The 17,367-nt window shown below is 40.2% G+C and overlaps 1 protein-coding gene across 2 annotated transcripts in view; it reads right to left on the bottom strand.

Moving 5' to 3' along the window:
- Positions 1-16,580, bottom strand: part of phf14 (PHD finger protein 14) — a 90,488-nt gene extending 73,908 nt beyond the window's left edge. For both annotated transcript variants that reach the window (XM_060865660.1, XM_060865661.1), the window contains exons 1-4: positions 16,461-16,580; positions 15,675-15,802; positions 14,116-14,792; positions 10,341-10,482 (exon numbers count right to left, since the gene is read on the bottom strand). In XM_060865660.1, the coding sequence (XP_060721643.1) occupies positions 10,341-10,482; positions 14,116-14,792; positions 15,675-15,792 (937 nt within the window). In that variant the 5' untranslated portion in view covers positions 15,793-15,802; positions 16,461-16,580. The remainder of the gene's footprint in view (positions 1-10,340; positions 10,483-14,115; positions 14,793-15,674; positions 15,803-16,460) is intronic.
- Positions 16,581-17,367: the final 787 nt, after the last annotated feature.

The following is a 17,367-nucleotide window of genomic DNA, read 5'->3' as shown; positions in this document are numbered from 1 at the left end:
CACAGTGAAATTATTTCTTTGCATGTCCCAAAATTTTAAATATGGGGTCAGAGCACTGGGTTAGCCATAATACAGCACCCCTGGAGCAGGGAGGGCTAAGGGCCTTGCTCAAGGGCCCAAAAGCGGCAGCTTGGCAGTACTGGGGCTTGAACCCAGAGCCTTATGGAATGCTCATTGTTCAAAAGTGACCCTGAGGTAATAAGGATATGTTTTTCTAGTTCTATTTCTGTTAGCATGTGGGGTAGTTGTTCTCTGTATTGGCAGCTTTTTATATAAACATAAAAATATTGACGCTGCCAGAAATCTGTTGCATCTAAAGTCAGCAGTCAGAACTCAGGGCAGAAGAAAAATAAACTGTACAGTGATTCATTAAAAACAGGCAGACCGAATGCCCGATATGGACAAAAACACCACGGAGCTAAAAGTTTCCACAGTTTTCCCAAGTGAAATTCCTTTAAACGACTGATCCTCCAGGATGGAGATTTCAGTCAGGGCTGAATTTGATGCTCCTAGAATACATGACTTCATTGAATCAGGTCAATAAGAGTCATTTCAGAAAAGCATTACAGGAATGCTGCTGGCAAGATTTAGTCTTCTTACTGATTAGGCTTTGAAGCACAGGGTTGGTTTTAACTGACTTACCCATTGAGCAAATCTGTGATGTTCCCTTTTGAACTGGGATAAGCCACAGGTCACTGGCTAATATGAGCTAAGCTCAGAGAAAAAGTGATGACTACGGGATAGCTTCGTAATCCCTGGAGTCGAGATTAGCCTCGCTGGAAATGACAGGCTTGGCAGGGTGTTGGCTAAATCAGGACGAGTGATTTGGAGGGGATGGAGATTGAATGTGGGGGAAAGCGGTTCAGAGTCGAGTAATAAAGCTGCACGCTGAGGGGGGCTGGTGTGTGTGTGTGTGTGTGTGTGAGAGAGATAACAGAGACCGCAAAAAAACGTTTTCAATAACTAACATCATCAAAAGAATGGAAGCATTTTATGTTCACTTTGGATAAAAGGATTTGTCGAGTAAATTGTCAAGTAAAACACAACACAATCCCTATGACGGCGCTCACAGGGGTGTGGAATAAAACACTGCAGTACGTGACAGTAAAGGAAAATAAAAAGACGCTTTTACGGTTATCGTCGTTATGATGGATTATTTTCCAACGGCAGCATGAAATCATTGCTTTTATATCACGGCAATTTACCAACAACGACTTTTCTTCCTAATTAAGGCATGGAACGTTTATGGAACATGGAGCGTCTGCAAAAAGTTATCTTTTAACGCTGCCTACTGTATGTTACAACAGTTAAGAAACAATTGTTCCTCGCACCCCCTTAAAGTTAATCATTTGTAAGTTCATAAAATTAAATTTGAGGTTTGTGTGCACTGCTATTTCAACATGCAAGTTTCCCAAAGCTACAATGAGCAGCATAATATAATCCTGTGACTGTGCGTAACAATTTATCTGTCTGTTTAAATGCCCGGTTTACTGATATCAACCTTAACTGCTTGCATTTACGTTTATATTTACGCCCTGTGGAAGATGTGCTTATCCAGAACGTCTAACAGAAGTGATTTGAAGTCTCTATCAATGACTACGTCCTGGTGCTGTTTCACTAGGCTACAGACTAAAGAAAAAATATAGAGAGAAATGCAGGCTTTTTTTTTGTTTGTTTGTTTTTAAGTATTTCAGGATGGCGGTGACTCAGCCGTTCAGACCTCTAGGGCAAGTTCGTTCCACCATCCTGGTGCCAAAACAGAGGAGAGTCTTGATGCATACCTTCTTTATACCCTGAGAGTATGGATTTGTTTGAAATATTTTGGAGTTGTAATAAGACGTTATTAAACCTTTGGGGTGTCAAGTAAAGAGGAAACAAAGTCAAATATAGATCTGATAGGGAAAAGAAGATCTGGCTGAAGAGCTGTGAGGATCTAAACTAGTCATTCTTTAATGATTCACCCTAATGCTACGTTCACACAGTTATTTATACAGTTATACACGGTTTATAGCTTGTGTGTTACGTTGTTTACAGGATTTTATGCTTTTTTGTCTGTATTTTACTTAAAATTATGTACAGCTGATGTACAGCTTTGAACTGACCAACCTTTCTTTTTTCACTTTATTTCATATTTTTTGTAATTCACAGTCGATCTGGAGATTTGTATACGTTATTAATTCTTTCTTATTGGAGAAATTCTGTGAGGTTACTGTGTATTTTACGTCTTGAGCTGCTCTCGTTGGGGATTAATAAAGTATTCTACTAATAATACTACTACTGCTGCTACTACTAGCTATAAAAACAGAGTGGACTCAAGGGCATACTTTACAGTGATTTTAAAGGGTTTTGGTTTAAGGCACTCTGAGTTGTGTCGTACGTAAGACCGCCGTCACTCCTGCTTTATTCGAACTTAGTTAAACTTAAAGATGCCCTGCCACACGTATTTCATTACTTTTGTGGTAATGTCTGAAGTTTAATGTCTGGACTCTAACATTTTTTTGTGGAAATAATGCCTTGGTTCCCTTGTTTCAAGCCATTCTAGTGTGGTATAGAAAGCCTGCAGGAAGACTCAGCTCGATTTGCGCCAGTTCTCATGAATATTCAAATGAGCTATGCTGCTTGGCTCCGATTGGCTAACCGCTAGGATATGAGCGCATGACTATTCATTCACCCAGCACAATAAGTAGCCTAGGCTAGAGGAACCTTGTTTACAATCGCCTTGAATTGCGGCAGAACGGCTTCTTCACAAGCCCGTTGACGTTCAGTCATCCTTGCTCTATAGGAAACTCACTGAACTACACGAATTCTGTGGGCGCGGTCTCAAGTGGGAGAGCTCATGAATAGTAATGAGCTCGATCATTTCTACGTCACTCTGAGCAGCTTTTCTAACTGACCTGATTTCTCCGCTTATTTCTTTTAAGTGGCTAGAACTGACCGGGGAGGTAACAGTTCATTTTCACATTCCCGACACAACACAAACACATATGGACCTAACACATATCAAAAAATACAAGTAAAAACGGTTTTGTGTGGAAGGGCACCTTTAAGTCTGTTTTGCCCTCCAATCAGACAACCTTCAGCTGAGCTCGTTCCTATTCAAGCGCTTTAGCGTTATTAACAAAGCCGCACAGACAAACGTCGGAATGAAGTGGTGGATGAACGAGTGAGTGAACACGGCCAATTAGAGCTGATGGACCTTCCTTCCTTCCGAGCCAACTGGGGGGGAGCAGAGGGAAAAATTAGATGAGCTTCAGAGGGAACGCAAAACGCTAGCCGTCTTTTGTTTGAATCAGCAGCACTGAATCGAAGCTCAATGAAAGACAAAGAGACCAAATACAAAGAGGCAAAATAATCCAATCATTTTCATAACCAGCAGTTCATGGATGAAATGATTTCCTCAATATAACTGAAGGAGGGGGGGTGGGAGAGAGAGAGAGAGAGAGTTAACTAAAACATGCAACACGTGCATTTTGAATTCCCTGTTAGAATGTCCTTGTAAAGGAGGACAGAGGCTTAATGTGGAGGCGGGACAATATTCCTGCTCAAAAAAATAAATAAATAAGATAATCAGAGTAGCCCACAGACTCTCTCGAACCGTGACCATGAGACCAGCACACATACACACACACACACACTCCACATTCCATGAAAGAACCACTTGCTGGTTTTCTGAGAAACGACAGCACACACTGGCTTAATCCTATACAAAGGCTATGTTTAGAATGAATAAAAATCTATGAAATCCAATTCAAGGAACGCGAGTGAGCAACACACGAGAATGGACTCAAGCAAGCTTTAAGGACGTTTGTTCAGCGCTGTCCTCCGACATTATGAACAACACGGCAGCTTTTTCAAGGAAAATGGACGCTTTGTGCGATTTAAAAGTGAGATTTTTCAAAAAAAATTTCTTTAAGTAACGTACAGCAGACCGGATCAAAGTTACATTGTTAAACGTAAACAGCAGTTTGAGGTACAGTTTCCTGACGCTGGAAAGGTTTCAGAGAAGACTGAGGCTGGTGACAGCACAGAACAGGAACTAACTTGCTTTCTAAGCATCGACGACGTTAAAGGTAACAATAACTTGCTCGTCTTTAATCTCACGGCAACAAAGAGCACGAAATCATCCAGCGACGTGACCAAGCTGAGTACAGGTGAACTTCAGGTAAAGATGAGGTCACCGGTCTATCAAGCTGCCACTGCTGGGCCCCTAAGCAAGGTGTTTAACCCTCAACTGCTCAGGTGGATAAAATGAGATAAAATTAAGTAGATCAGGATAAAGGTGTCAGCCAAACGGCATAAAATATAAAGTGACTCGGTTCTGCAGCTTCCAATGAAAGTGAAGACGGTAGAGTGCAGGAGATCCATGGCGAAGAACACACACGGCTTCTCCTTCAACTCGTATATACCAAAAATCCCTCCAGAATGTCCCTCCCTCCATTTTAGCGACAAGTAAAACCGATTTAGAACGCTAGTTACGACACCCACTGATAAACAGTGTTACCATGGCAACCAGCAGTAGGAACACCTCCTGGTGACTTCATAGTACAGAGACTGGAGATCTGTTTTGTTCAACTGAAATAAAACTTCTAAAATTTCACACACACACACACACACACAAATCAATCTAACCTCAAACCTGTACTTAGCGATGACTTTATGCTACACGTAAAGAGGAGATGTGAACTCCATGTGATCTTTTACATCTATACAACATTTGATTGACTGTATATTTATAATCACACCCTCCAGTGTCACCCATATGAGGATGAGGCTCCCCTTTGAGTCTGGTTCCTCTCAAGGTTTCTTCCTTTACCGTGTAAGGGAGTTTTTCCTCCCCACTGCTGCCTGAGTTACATCAGACTTGCTCATTGGGGATAAATACATACACATTGTGAACTAAATCCATCTAATATTAATCTTGAATTTTGTATTCTGTTAATCTTTATATTATTCTTTATATTAACCTTTGGTTCTATGTTTATGTTCCGTAAAGCTGCTTTGAGACGATGTCAGTTGTAAAAAGCGCCATACAAATAAACTTGAATTGAATTGACGCTATACAAATGAACGCATTTACTCAGGAATAAAACCAAACATCATATTTATATGAATGACTTCAAGAAGAGGCTCCGTGATCCGAGTATTATTGTACTAAAGATATGAAAGTTTTTTGGGCTTCTTTTATTTATTTATTTATTTTTAAACAAAAGTCACATTCAGGCAAGTAAACAACCTAAATAAATTGTGCATGTTTTGGGGAAATAATTAACTTTACGGTCCAGAACTCATTAAGGTCTCTGTGAAATCGATCGCAGCGGCATGTTAATTGGTGTTCCAATGAGTGTGAGGACGTTAATGGACAACACGATGGTGTTTATTAGGGTGCGGGTTTAATAGCCTCACACATGAAGTTATCGGAACGACGGAAAGACTTCGATTGAAAAACACAAATAGAAAGACACTGTTTTGGTGGGAGACGAGTCCAGATTAGTCCAGATTATACGGTGTAGTCCAGATGACATATACATGTGTTTTTGTTCATTAAAAACATGACAGTGGGACAGTGTTAGTTCTTGGAATCATGGGTAGAACTTCTCAGCTCTCCTTTTTTCGTCCTGACTCATCATCAAGTATCTGTCTGAGGCTGCAAAGCTTTGCAATCAAGCAGAAGAAACACTTGCGTGCACCTAAAGATGCAGCCAATCAGAGCTGGCTCATTATCACCTCAGCCACAATTTTGCTTTTTTCTATCCTGGGGAAAATTTTCAAAGCATTGCTGCACCCTAAATTACCTTAAACGACTATCCAAATTTTTGTGTTTTTTTTTCCTTTTTTCCCCTCTTTCTTGTTTTTCTTGAATCCTGCTTTGTGAGAAATAAGACGCGTGCAATTTTTCTGGTCTAAGAAGAAAAATTACTCTTGGACAATAATAACAGACGGTTTCTACAAAAGAGAAATAAACAAACAACAAATAAGCTTATTGTCCTATAACGGCACATCCTGAAGACGCATTCTTACACCAGAGAGATTTGACAGCAATTCCAATTTTTCGATCGTTAAAGAGCGACACGTTGTACTTTTTATCCGGTTAAATTAATGTTTAACAACTGTGAAAAAAGTTTGCTCATTTCCTCACCACCGGCTTTCTTCTCTTTTGACGTTAATAAGACAAAATAACACTGAAGTGTTACAAGAAAAGCCTCTGTTCTGGGTTGATAATTATAAATGTAACGTCAATCAATCCATCCATCCATCCATCCTTCAATCAATCAATCCATCCATCCATCCATCCATCCATCAATACATCCATCAATACATCCATCCATCAATCCATCCATCCAACACATTTTAAATACAGGTAAACCTGACCGATCCTAACACCTTTTGGACCAATCAGAACATTCCCACATCGTAATTAAACTCATACCACAGCATTGTGATATGCACAGAAGCAATAAATGCTAATCAAAGGGGATGCGTGTATTCGTGTATGTGTATATACATATACATATATACATATATATATATATATATATATATATATATATATATATATATATATATATACACGTATATATATATATATATATATATATATATATATATATATATATATATATATATATATATGTATATATATATATATATATATATATATATACACACTCACACTAGTAGCAGCTGCAGAACCAAAATGGCTGACTGACTCTGCGTGTACACACCGTAACAAAACTGTGTTCCTTAATGGGTCACCTTTTTAAACCAGTGCTTAGGGCTCAAGTGTGTGTGTGTGTCTGTGTGTGTGTGAGAGAGAGAGAGAGAGAGAGAGAGGAACTGGCTGCAGCATGGCACAGCTGGCACATGATGGTGGCAGGCATCTGGCATGTGGAGAGTTTCTGGAGCAAAACAGTTGTCCCCTCTGGGTGATGCTTCCGATGTCGTATTCCACCTGACACACAAGACTGGACATGGCAGGAACAATGAAATACTTTGGAACATTCCATTTCCTTTAAGAAGTATGGGAAGACTTCCAATATTCCACCAGAGAGATTTCTATACAGGATATAAATGATTTAAGTGGCAAACGCATGGGAGTTCTTTCATCATGTAAGAGGCAAAAACATACAGTCTTGAGTAGAAGAGAAGGAGATAAGAAGTGGCCTTAAGTGCCATTTCTCCAAACTGCAATTCCAACACTGGCTGTGTGCCACTCAGCCGCCCTCAGGCCTGTTCTTCTGGAAATAAACCACTTCTCAGACTTACAATGAGAAAAAAAAGCACAATGTCAGCGTCGTCTAACAATCTTTCCTTCAGTTCTCTTCGTATCTCAGGGCTTGTAAGACATACGCACACACAAACACACACACAGGAAGAGTGGCTATGAATCAGAGTGTGTGTATGTGTGTGTGTGTGTGTGTGGCTTCAAAGGCTGACTCTGCAACACTGCACTTGGCCCATCAAAGGAACCTGACTGTTTCAAGGTCATCCCCTGATTCACTGCTACAGTGATATGAAATGGCTCCGTATAGCAAGCTGACACTGAAAAAGTGTGTGTGTGTGTGTGTGTGTGTGTGTGTGTGTGTGCGCGCAGCATGTGAGCTCCGGTTCATCACTGTCATGGCTAAACATCATTTCTTATGCTTGCAAACACTGGACCAACATCCAGGTGCATGAGGCAAAAAAAGCTCCATCGTATAACCTCAATGGAAAATGTGTTTTACTTTACACACTTCTAAAAAACTGGTTCAACCACTAATCACCTCTGTTTCCAACAACCAATCACTGACCGCTACTGTTCCCAGGGACCAATCACTGACCACCACTATTCCCATGGACCAATCACTGACCACCACTATTCCCAGGGACCAATCACTGACCACCACTATTCCCAGGGACCAATCACCGACCACCACTATTCCCAGTGATCGGTCACTGACCGCCACTGTTCCCAGTGACCAATCACTGACCACCACTATTCCCAGTGATCAGTCACTGACCGCCACTGTTCCCAGTGACCAATCACTGACCGCCACTATTCCCAGGGACCAATCACTGACCACCACTATTCCCAGGGACCAATCACTGACCACCACTATTCCCAGGGACCAATCACTGACCGCCACTATTCCCAGGGACCAATCACTGACCACCACTATTCCCAGGGACCAATCACTGACCGCCACTATTCCCAGGGACCAATCACTGACCACCACTATTCCCAGGGACCAATCACTGACCGCCACTTTTCCCAGGGACCAATCACTGACCATTGATCATTAATCACCACTGTTCCTCCCTAGAGTGTCAATACTATACAAGTAATCTGTATTGACAGACAGGCAGACAGACAAAGACAGACTGAGGGATATATAAATACAGACATACACATAGACAAAGACAGACAAATAAACAAACTAAGACAGACAGACAGACAAATTGTAAACTGCGAAGGTACTGTACCCACCCTTATTAAGCTACTTAAGTAAGAATATAATCAGACTGAACCCTGAGCCCACACTTGCTCATCATGTAAACCCTTTATTTCTCTCATCCTTTCTTGCGTTTTCTCTTCATCGATTCGAAAGCTCTTCTTAATTCTCTGTAGAAAAGACTCGGCTTCTTTTTAAGCCGTATTGTCGCGTGGCTCGCTGTGAGGGCGGCTACCTAGAGTCAGTCAGGCGTCGGCAAATAAAGTGGATAATAAATTAATAAATAAATAAATAAATGACAAAAGAGTAATTGGAAATTAGCGGCGTCACCCTGATGCAGCAGGGCATGGCCGGCGTTAACTAGGCCTGTCTGAAAGTGAAGGCGGCAGCTAGAGGACGATTTAAAGAGTAATTGATTTTGTTTCCAATAACTCACAGACACAATGAGCTAATAATGCAGGAGGATGAAGTTCCACAGAGTGCAGCTCCTGAAAGGTCCAAAACAGGCAGTGGAGCAATGCTGGCTTGAGGATGAAGAGACATACTGAAAGATTTCTTAGGGGCTTTTTACACCTGGTCACTTCATGCGTTTTCTGTGATCAGATAGCTATCCCATGGTAAAAAGACCAGGTCTAAACGCCCTCCGAAACGGTTTCGAGACGGATATAAATCCGATGGTTCAAACCACTTCAGGAGGTGGTCTGGGACGCATTTCAGATGAAACTGGACAGGTGTAAACGAATGTGGTTGTTCAAGCCACATACGTCAGCGCTATACTCCTCCCAAACGAAAGTACGTCACTCGCAGGTGATCTTTCACCCAGGTGTCTCGTTGGGTCTTAAAATGCACTGCTGCCACCAGCGAAAATGCAGCAAACAGTAAATGCAGTTTTTTTGTAACATAACCATTGTAACAAGTTTATTCGTCTTCTTTTTGATTGCATTCTGAAAACCGCATACACCAAAGCGTGTTCCATTTCAATTACCCCGGACATGAGGTACAATATACTAGCATTTTGGAGTAGAAAGATCGGCTCGATATCCGATTCGCCAAGACGCATTTATGTGGCCTAATGTAAATGGAACAGTTTTAACCAATCAGATAGCTATCGGATCAGAGAAAACACATGAAGTGACCAGGTGTATAAAGGCCCTAAGAAACGCAGCAAAACTTTACAGCCACGGGCAAATCTTTCATGCCATTACTGTGCTGACATGGAATGTTGTTTGTAACACACTCCTGAATACTGACTAAGCACAGGCCTGGTTATGAGATACTGAGATGAGGTGATATTATTCCTACTACTTTAAATAAAGTAAGTAACTTTCCTCTGTGGGGGATTATGGTTGTGTCTCAATCCGCTTCTTAGCTCAGCAGCCAGGGCACTGAGCAGGGACTTGGCCATTTTAAGGTCTCTTTCTCTCTCTCTCTCTTTTTATCGCTCAATAAAAGATCCCAAAATGACCAGAAAAACCAGGGAGCCTCAATGCTTACTATGTTCCCTTACTGGAAATGATGTCATATCTTCTGAAGCATCTCGGTTGTAAATAAATTGTGGACCATCTCAGCTAGCTTGGTCTACTTCGTACGTAGCTTGTTGTCGTCGGAATAGCTCTCAAATGATTACATACAACAGAGATTTTTGACATACGGTTTGATTGAGTCTAGTGACTTTTAAGTATTAAATAATAACTTTTCATAATGTACTTTATGAAATCCCTCATGTCAGTGGTGACGTTTTTCAAAGCGAAGTAAGTCGTCATGATGTGTCCCAATACGTAGTAAGCCAGGGTCCTTAACTGTGTCCAAACTCGTGTACATGATATATAATTTCACCACCCAGGGAGCTAGAGTGTTGATTGAGACACAGCCTAAGACTTCTGAACTTTGTTTGAAAGTGTGTGCATTGACCTTCGTGCACGGTCACGCCGCAGTTGTCGCACTGGATGATCTCGTCTGTGTCCTCGCTGTTGTCTCCCAGACAGACGCAGCAGATCAGAATGTGCTCCATCCTCTGTGAGGTCCAAACCTGAGCTCGCTCCACCAAAGAGTCCTGTAAACAACATGCAGAAACATCAGGGTCTGAGATTCCCCCATTCAGACAGAGTACGACAACGAGCCTTTCCACTAGGCATGAGCTCATAACTGATTAATCCCATTGCTGGTTTCCACATAGCTTCTGTTACCTCTGAAAACTAGAGGCAGGATATAACAAGGAAACCAGATGCTTCCAATTGTCCTGAAGTCAGTGGGTTTTTCCAATAGGTTTTTGTTTAAATGCCTGAAATAAATAAATCCTGTGGCCCAACACACGTTTAAGACATTTTCCTGTTTTATTGTCCATCATTTGTGATTTTTTTTTAAAGCTACATTTTTTTAAGGTGGCTAAATGAGTCGTTGTGTACGAGTTCCTCGGTTCTCCTCAGTGGTAAAAGATCTCAGGATCTCAGCATCATATATCCAGTCTCTGCTCCTGGGGGTCAAAAATATGCAGAAGATTCTTAAAAAAAAGGAAAAAATGTGCAGGAGCTGGAGGCCTTTTCTACATTTACAGCATTTAGCAGACGCCCTTATCCAGAGTGACTTACCTTTTTTTTTATCTCATTTTTATACAACTGCGCAATTGAGGGTTAAGGGCCTTGCTCAGGGGCCCTTAACCCTCAGACTTACAAACTTTCATTGGTAGCCCAACACCATAACCACTAGGTTACCACATCCTACATTTTCTATAGAACATTGAATAGTTTCAATTCTCAGGAAAAAACAAGGACACGTTAAAAAAAAAAAAAACTCAGAAAAACTGATAGTTTTCATCACTGATCATCCAGATACCAACACAGGATTAAAAACCAAGCATGTGTAAACTTTTGAACAGTTAAATTTGGGTAAAATCAGTTATTATTGTATAATCGTGTCGTATTATATACCCACAAAAACATCATATTTTTATATTAATAATGTCCTGCTTTATATACGGATTTGTTTCTGTCAGAACAGCTTACAAAGAGACTTATATGGTGGATGCTCCGCATAAACGGATTAAAAAAAAAACGAGCGTAGTCATTGATATGGTGAGGTTTACTGTGAGGATACGATTAGTCCAGCCTTTATTTTGTGAAGGAGTCTGCAGTGTCAGCTCTTTATAGCAGTCAAAGAGACTTGAAAAGACAAAACCAGACGCTGCTGAGGGAATGACTGAATATAGCGGTTAGCACAGGTTAGACCTAGCTTCTCTTTATACACGTTCTAATGCACTCGATTATAAATGGATAAGAAGTAGACCGTACTGAAGTAGACTGATATAATTAGTAACAACGGCATAGAACCACAGAATAAAATCAAACACCGAGCTCACACCTGAGCTGAGACTCGATCCCACAACGCTGGTCTGGTGTTTTAACAACAGACACGTTAGCACTGATCTACGCGTGTTTTCAGTTCCTAAATGCAAGACTGTAGTTATAGTGTCGATCCCATCGGCTGCGACATCCTCATGGGATTCACAATGTAACTGGTTTACGTTAACGTTACGTGAACTGATCACACTCGCTCTACATGTGTGCTCTATCATTCAGTCTAGTCATTAGAATTTTTTTTTTCAAATGAAGTTCAGCATGAGCAGTAAAATACATGGGAAAAGGTTTATGTAAACTATACGGCTTTATAAAAAAAATCCTGTCATTTTTTTATTACTCATTTTAATAATAATAATAATAATAATAATAATAGTAATAATAATAATTATTATTATTACTATTATTATTATTATTATTATTATTATTATCAATAGTTATTAATACTTAATATAGTAATTACTATTATTTATAATAATTAATCTACTTGTTATCATTAATGATTATTGTAATTATAATAATTATTATTATTAATAGTTATTAATAATTAATATAGTAATTCTTATTAATACAGATTATTAATTAATATAATAATCTTTATCATTAATAATTATTATAATTATTATTAGTTGTAGAATCACATTATTCATATTGATTTTTCTTGTTTAAATTGCCTAAATCTGTTAAGAATCCCAATATTTTTTAAACTATACATATTTTTTTCCCTAAATCTGACTAAACACATATTCCTTTATTTACAGTGTAACAGCCACCAACCCAGTGCTGATTATTTTCAGCACATCCAGTTTATCCAATTATTTCGTTCCTCATTATTAAGAGATAAATATGAATTAAAATCTTATTCTTTGACTGTGCTTTGTTAAAAGTTAAACAAATAAAATATATTTAGTAGTAGTTGATGAGTGTAAAGGGATCTGACGGCTCATACATCTGCTCCACGTTCAGCAGTAAAAGCAGCTCAATATTCCCTCTTTTACACTGATCTGGGATAAGCTTCCCACTCAGACGTGACTCCTGGACATCTGTACTGAAATAACAGACCGATCTCAGATTAAAAAAGAAAGAGGGGGAAAAAAAAAAAGCAGCCTAGTGGCAATCTTTCACTGTAATTTCCCCAGAGAGGTAGACAGATTCGTCAATTTTATAAACAGACCTCAAATTTTCTGGCTAAGTCAGTTATCAGTGAGACCTTATGGTCTTATGAAAAGTTCAATCTGATACTACAAAAGCCGCTGATTGTATTATCTGAGTGTATGATTTGCTCAGAACTGCTCGTTCATTTGGATGCGCTGCAAATTGGATCGGTGACCTTTGGCGGGGGGGTGGGGGGTATTGCGTGACCTTGTTTAACTCCAGAAACGAACTGCAACTTTATAACTAACTAACTAACCAACAAGAAAGAGGTTAACTGTTTACTTTGTCACATTTACATTTATTGGGTTGGGTAGACACCCTTATCCAGAGTGACTTACAGTTCTTCTCATTTTATACAACTGAGCAATTGAGGGTTAAGGGCCTTACAAAGGGTCACAACGGTGGCAGATTGGCAGACCTGGGACTCGAGCTCATAACCTTCTGTTCCGTAGTCCATCACCTTTACCACTATTCTACCACATCCCTACGTCTCTGTCATGTCCCACTCCACAGTAGTTTCTGCCCAGCCCACTAGGGGCAATATATTTTCTTACACTTTCTTCCATAAATACAGTAAGACAATTAATTGACAGTATCATCACATCTGACAGCAAAAGAATAAAATGCCATAAAAATGTCCATCCACTACTCAGTCCCCATTTGTTTTATACATCTGACTTTTTTCAGCCTTAAAACCAAGTGCTAGTGTATTGTATAAAAGTGCTAGACTAGATATCTCAGATTTTTAAACGTTACCCAAAAAATATCTGGCAACCTTAGAGCTTTTGATCGGAGGTCAAAACAAAATGGAATTTGTGACTGTTTTGTTGTGTCCATGTTAAACATTGAATTTCTTTGCACTGTTACACTGCACAGTGGTGATTAATGACTTAAATAAAATGAGAAAATCAGGGCTTTATGACTTCTTAGTTTTTCATAAATATTTCTGTTTGTCCCTAAACTATTAGAGGCATTATTTTTGTTGAAAGGTTCCAAGTGGAAGTGTTAATGACTGAAGTGTTAGTGCCTGGACAGAGCTTTCTCATGCGTGATATTCCACCACATAAGATCACTGAAAGTTGTAAAAAAAAATCACCTACATTATGAACTTTAACTGCTGCTTAGCTTTTGTAGCTTTCATTTCTGTGATCGTTCCTAAGACGGCTCTTCTCTCTCACCTCGTTTCCCTTTCCTTGAGATGTGCTATGGCTGTCGTTGGTCTCCTCCTCATCGAACGCTCTGGTGTTCTTGCTGGCTTTTTTCCTGGCTTTTTTAACTGCCACTTCACTGTCGCTGCTGCTGCTGCTCTCGTCGTCGTCATCCTCGTTCTCGTCGTCGTTGTTGTCGTCATCCTCGTTCTCGTCGTCGTCGCCGTCGTCCTCCTCCTCTGCGCTGCCTTCTTCCTCTCCCTCATCTTCGCTCCCTTCTTTCTCCTTCCCGCCGGCTTTGTTTTTCTTCTTTCCAGAGGTTGGTCTCCAGTCGTTATCATCCTCGCTGTCGTAATCGTCCATCTCGTTTAGTTGCTCCATCGTGGTGAAGTCCAGCATGGGCCTGTTTCTCCGTAGGTTCCACTTTTTAGGGCTTTCTTCCACCGTGCTGCTCCCGTTGGGCTCCGAGTCTGAGGTCTTTTCGGCTTTCTTGCGATTTTTAGAGACTGGTTCTTTTTTGCCACTTTCCTCAGAGGAAGGTTGGTCCTTGACTTTCTCTTCTTCTTGCACATCCTCTTTAAGCTCCTTCTCATCATCATCAATGGCCTCTTCGTCTGGAGTTACGGCAGGATCCGAGTCACTGTCTGCACCTCCGACGCTGTCTTTAGAGCCCTCGTCATCGCTACCGTTCCCTGTACCCTCTGACCCTGAAACACATGAAGGAGCAGAGTATATAGTACATACTGTTGTCAACGTATCATACGCAGCTGTGCTGTAGTTTGTTATCTACCTCTGTTCCTTATTATAACATATTTTGTTGAAAATGATCACAACGATTCAATGTGTTTGCAAACTGGATTGTGATGTCATTAGGTGTCTTCTACCAATTTTTAGACCATAAGGCATTGTAATGTTGCGGCTAGCCAGCTACAAGGAACAAAAATAAGTTATGGTAAATGTGCTGTCTTTTGTACACCATACATTAACTGTCCTAAAGTGACGTGACATACAGCTAAGTACGGTGACCCATACTCAGAATTCGTTCTCTGCATTTAACCCATCCAAAGTGCACACACACAGCAGTGAACACACACCCGGAGCAGTGAACACACACACAGACCGTGAACACACACCCGGAGCAGTGGGCAGCCATTTATGCTGCAGCACCCAGGGAGCAGTTGGGGGGGTTCGGTGCCTTGCTCAAGGGCACCTCAGTCGTGGTATTGCAGGCCCGAGTCTCAAACCCACAACCATATGGTTTAGGAGTCAAACTCTCTAAACATTAGGCCACGACTTCCCCCAAGTTATATAGAAAAAGATAGAGATAAAAAGATGCATATTTAGGATAAACTAGGTCGTGAGCTGATTTCAATGGTCGGTAAGTTTTCCTTTACCGAAACGACACACTGCAGGACATGAGGATGTTAGAGGATAATCAACTCCAGGGTGTGAACAGTAACACCACTTTGAATCGAAGTCACAACACATGAAGCAGCCATCGATTAAACCATCCTGAAATGTTTACTTATCGTATCAGTGCCTCAAAATAAAGCAGTTTATCAGAACAAAGCAGTTAAGGCATCGATTACCCGTAGCATCTGCATCTCCCACTTCAAAATCGCTGTCATCTGAGCTGTCATAGTCCAGGACATCTAGAAGCGAGGCAGCCAGGGGCTTCACCTGCCTGCGCTTGGAGGCTCGATCCATCGGGGAAAGCCTGGGACAGAGATTCAGCGATAAGTGGAGAAAAACAGAAAGAAGCGGAACAGACATCAGCAGGCGTATTCTACCAAAGAGATCAGTGTAAAAAAAATCATGCCACAAATCTTCATCCCTACAGATATTCTGTGTCATCATGCATCATATGTCCTTTAACTTTGAATACTACTATACTGATTCTCTACATTTCTCACCCAAGCAGATTTATACTACAGTTACTTCCTGGCTTAATCATGTATATGGATAAAAAAATCTGTTTTAAAAAGGGGATGCATGATCATGAGCATGTCTGGGTAGTTTAATGTGTGGCTTGTTAGCATTTAGCATGATGGAGATTTAATAAAACTAGATATTCGGGTTAAAACCTTTTAAAATAATAATAATAAAAAATAATAATAACAACAACAATAACATGAATAACTTGAATCTTTGTGGCACGTGCCAGAAGAATGAACCGATTCTGTATCATATTTCATGATTCCGCGATAGCTCCAGTGCTAGTTAGCAACAGCTAGCAGTAGCAGCACGGAATCTCTTCATTCTCCAGCTAGCTTACGAATTATTTATTCACGTACATTTCTTTATTCGAAGCATGCGTGACAAAACCGCTCACGGAACATTAACCACGACCCAAAACAAAAAAAAACATCACCTACTTTATTTTGTAGCTTGTAACAATAGTAGGCTACAATGAACACTTTTTCAAACGATGCGTACCACGCGCCAACTGTGTGCTTACGTAGTACACAGAAAGGCGGGGTTTCGGACCACGCGAACGCCAGTCACTGCGAATCGTGCTGACGTTCTCAGGAGAAGGCGTGGCTTAGGAGCCTAGAAACACGAACGGCGGCGTCCTTTTGTGTTTGCGTAATGCGCATGGGGCGGGGCTTCGTAACCATAACGACGCTCATAGCGTCATTCTGGTTATAGGATATTGAGATCTATCTGTTTGTCTGTATGTCTAAATATAAAAATAAAAAATAGTAAGTAGTAAATAGTTTATGACTCGATTCGGGCACAACAGTATTCGTAAAAGAGCTACAGTTAGTTGTTTGTTAAAAATGTTAGAAAAATAAAAAATCAGGGAATTTATTTATTTGTTTGTTTGTTTGTTTGTTTGTTTGTTTGTTTGTTTGTTTGTTCATGGGGCGGGGCTTCGAAACCATAGCAACGCTCATAGCGTCATTCTGGCTATAGGATATTGAGATCTATCTATATATCTGTATAAATATAAGAATAAAATAGTAAATAGTAAATAGTTTATGGCTCGATTCGGGCACAACAGTATTCGTAAAAGAGCTACAGTTAGTTGTTTGTTAAAAATGTTAGAAAAATAAAAAATCAGGGAATTTATTTATTTGTTTGTTTGTTTGTTTGTTTGTTTGTTTGTTTGTTCATGGGGCGTGGCTTCGAAACCATAGCAACGCTCATAGCGTCATTCTGGCTATAGGATATTGAGATCTATCTATATATCTGTATAAATATAAGAATAAAATAGTAAATAGTAAATAGTTTATGGCTCGATTCGGGCACAACAGTATTCGTAAAAGAGCTACAGTTAGT

The sequence above is a fragment of the Tachysurus vachellii genome, chromosome 3 (assembly GCF_030014155.1).
Source record: "Tachysurus vachellii isolate PV-2020 chromosome 3, HZAU_Pvac_v1, whole genome shotgun sequence".
In the NCBI taxonomy this organism is placed as follows: domain Eukaryota; kingdom Metazoa; phylum Chordata; class Actinopteri; order Siluriformes; family Bagridae; genus Tachysurus; species Tachysurus vachellii.
The sequence above is the reverse complement of the archived record's forward strand: the minus strand, read 5'-3'. Positions and strand labels throughout refer to the sequence as shown.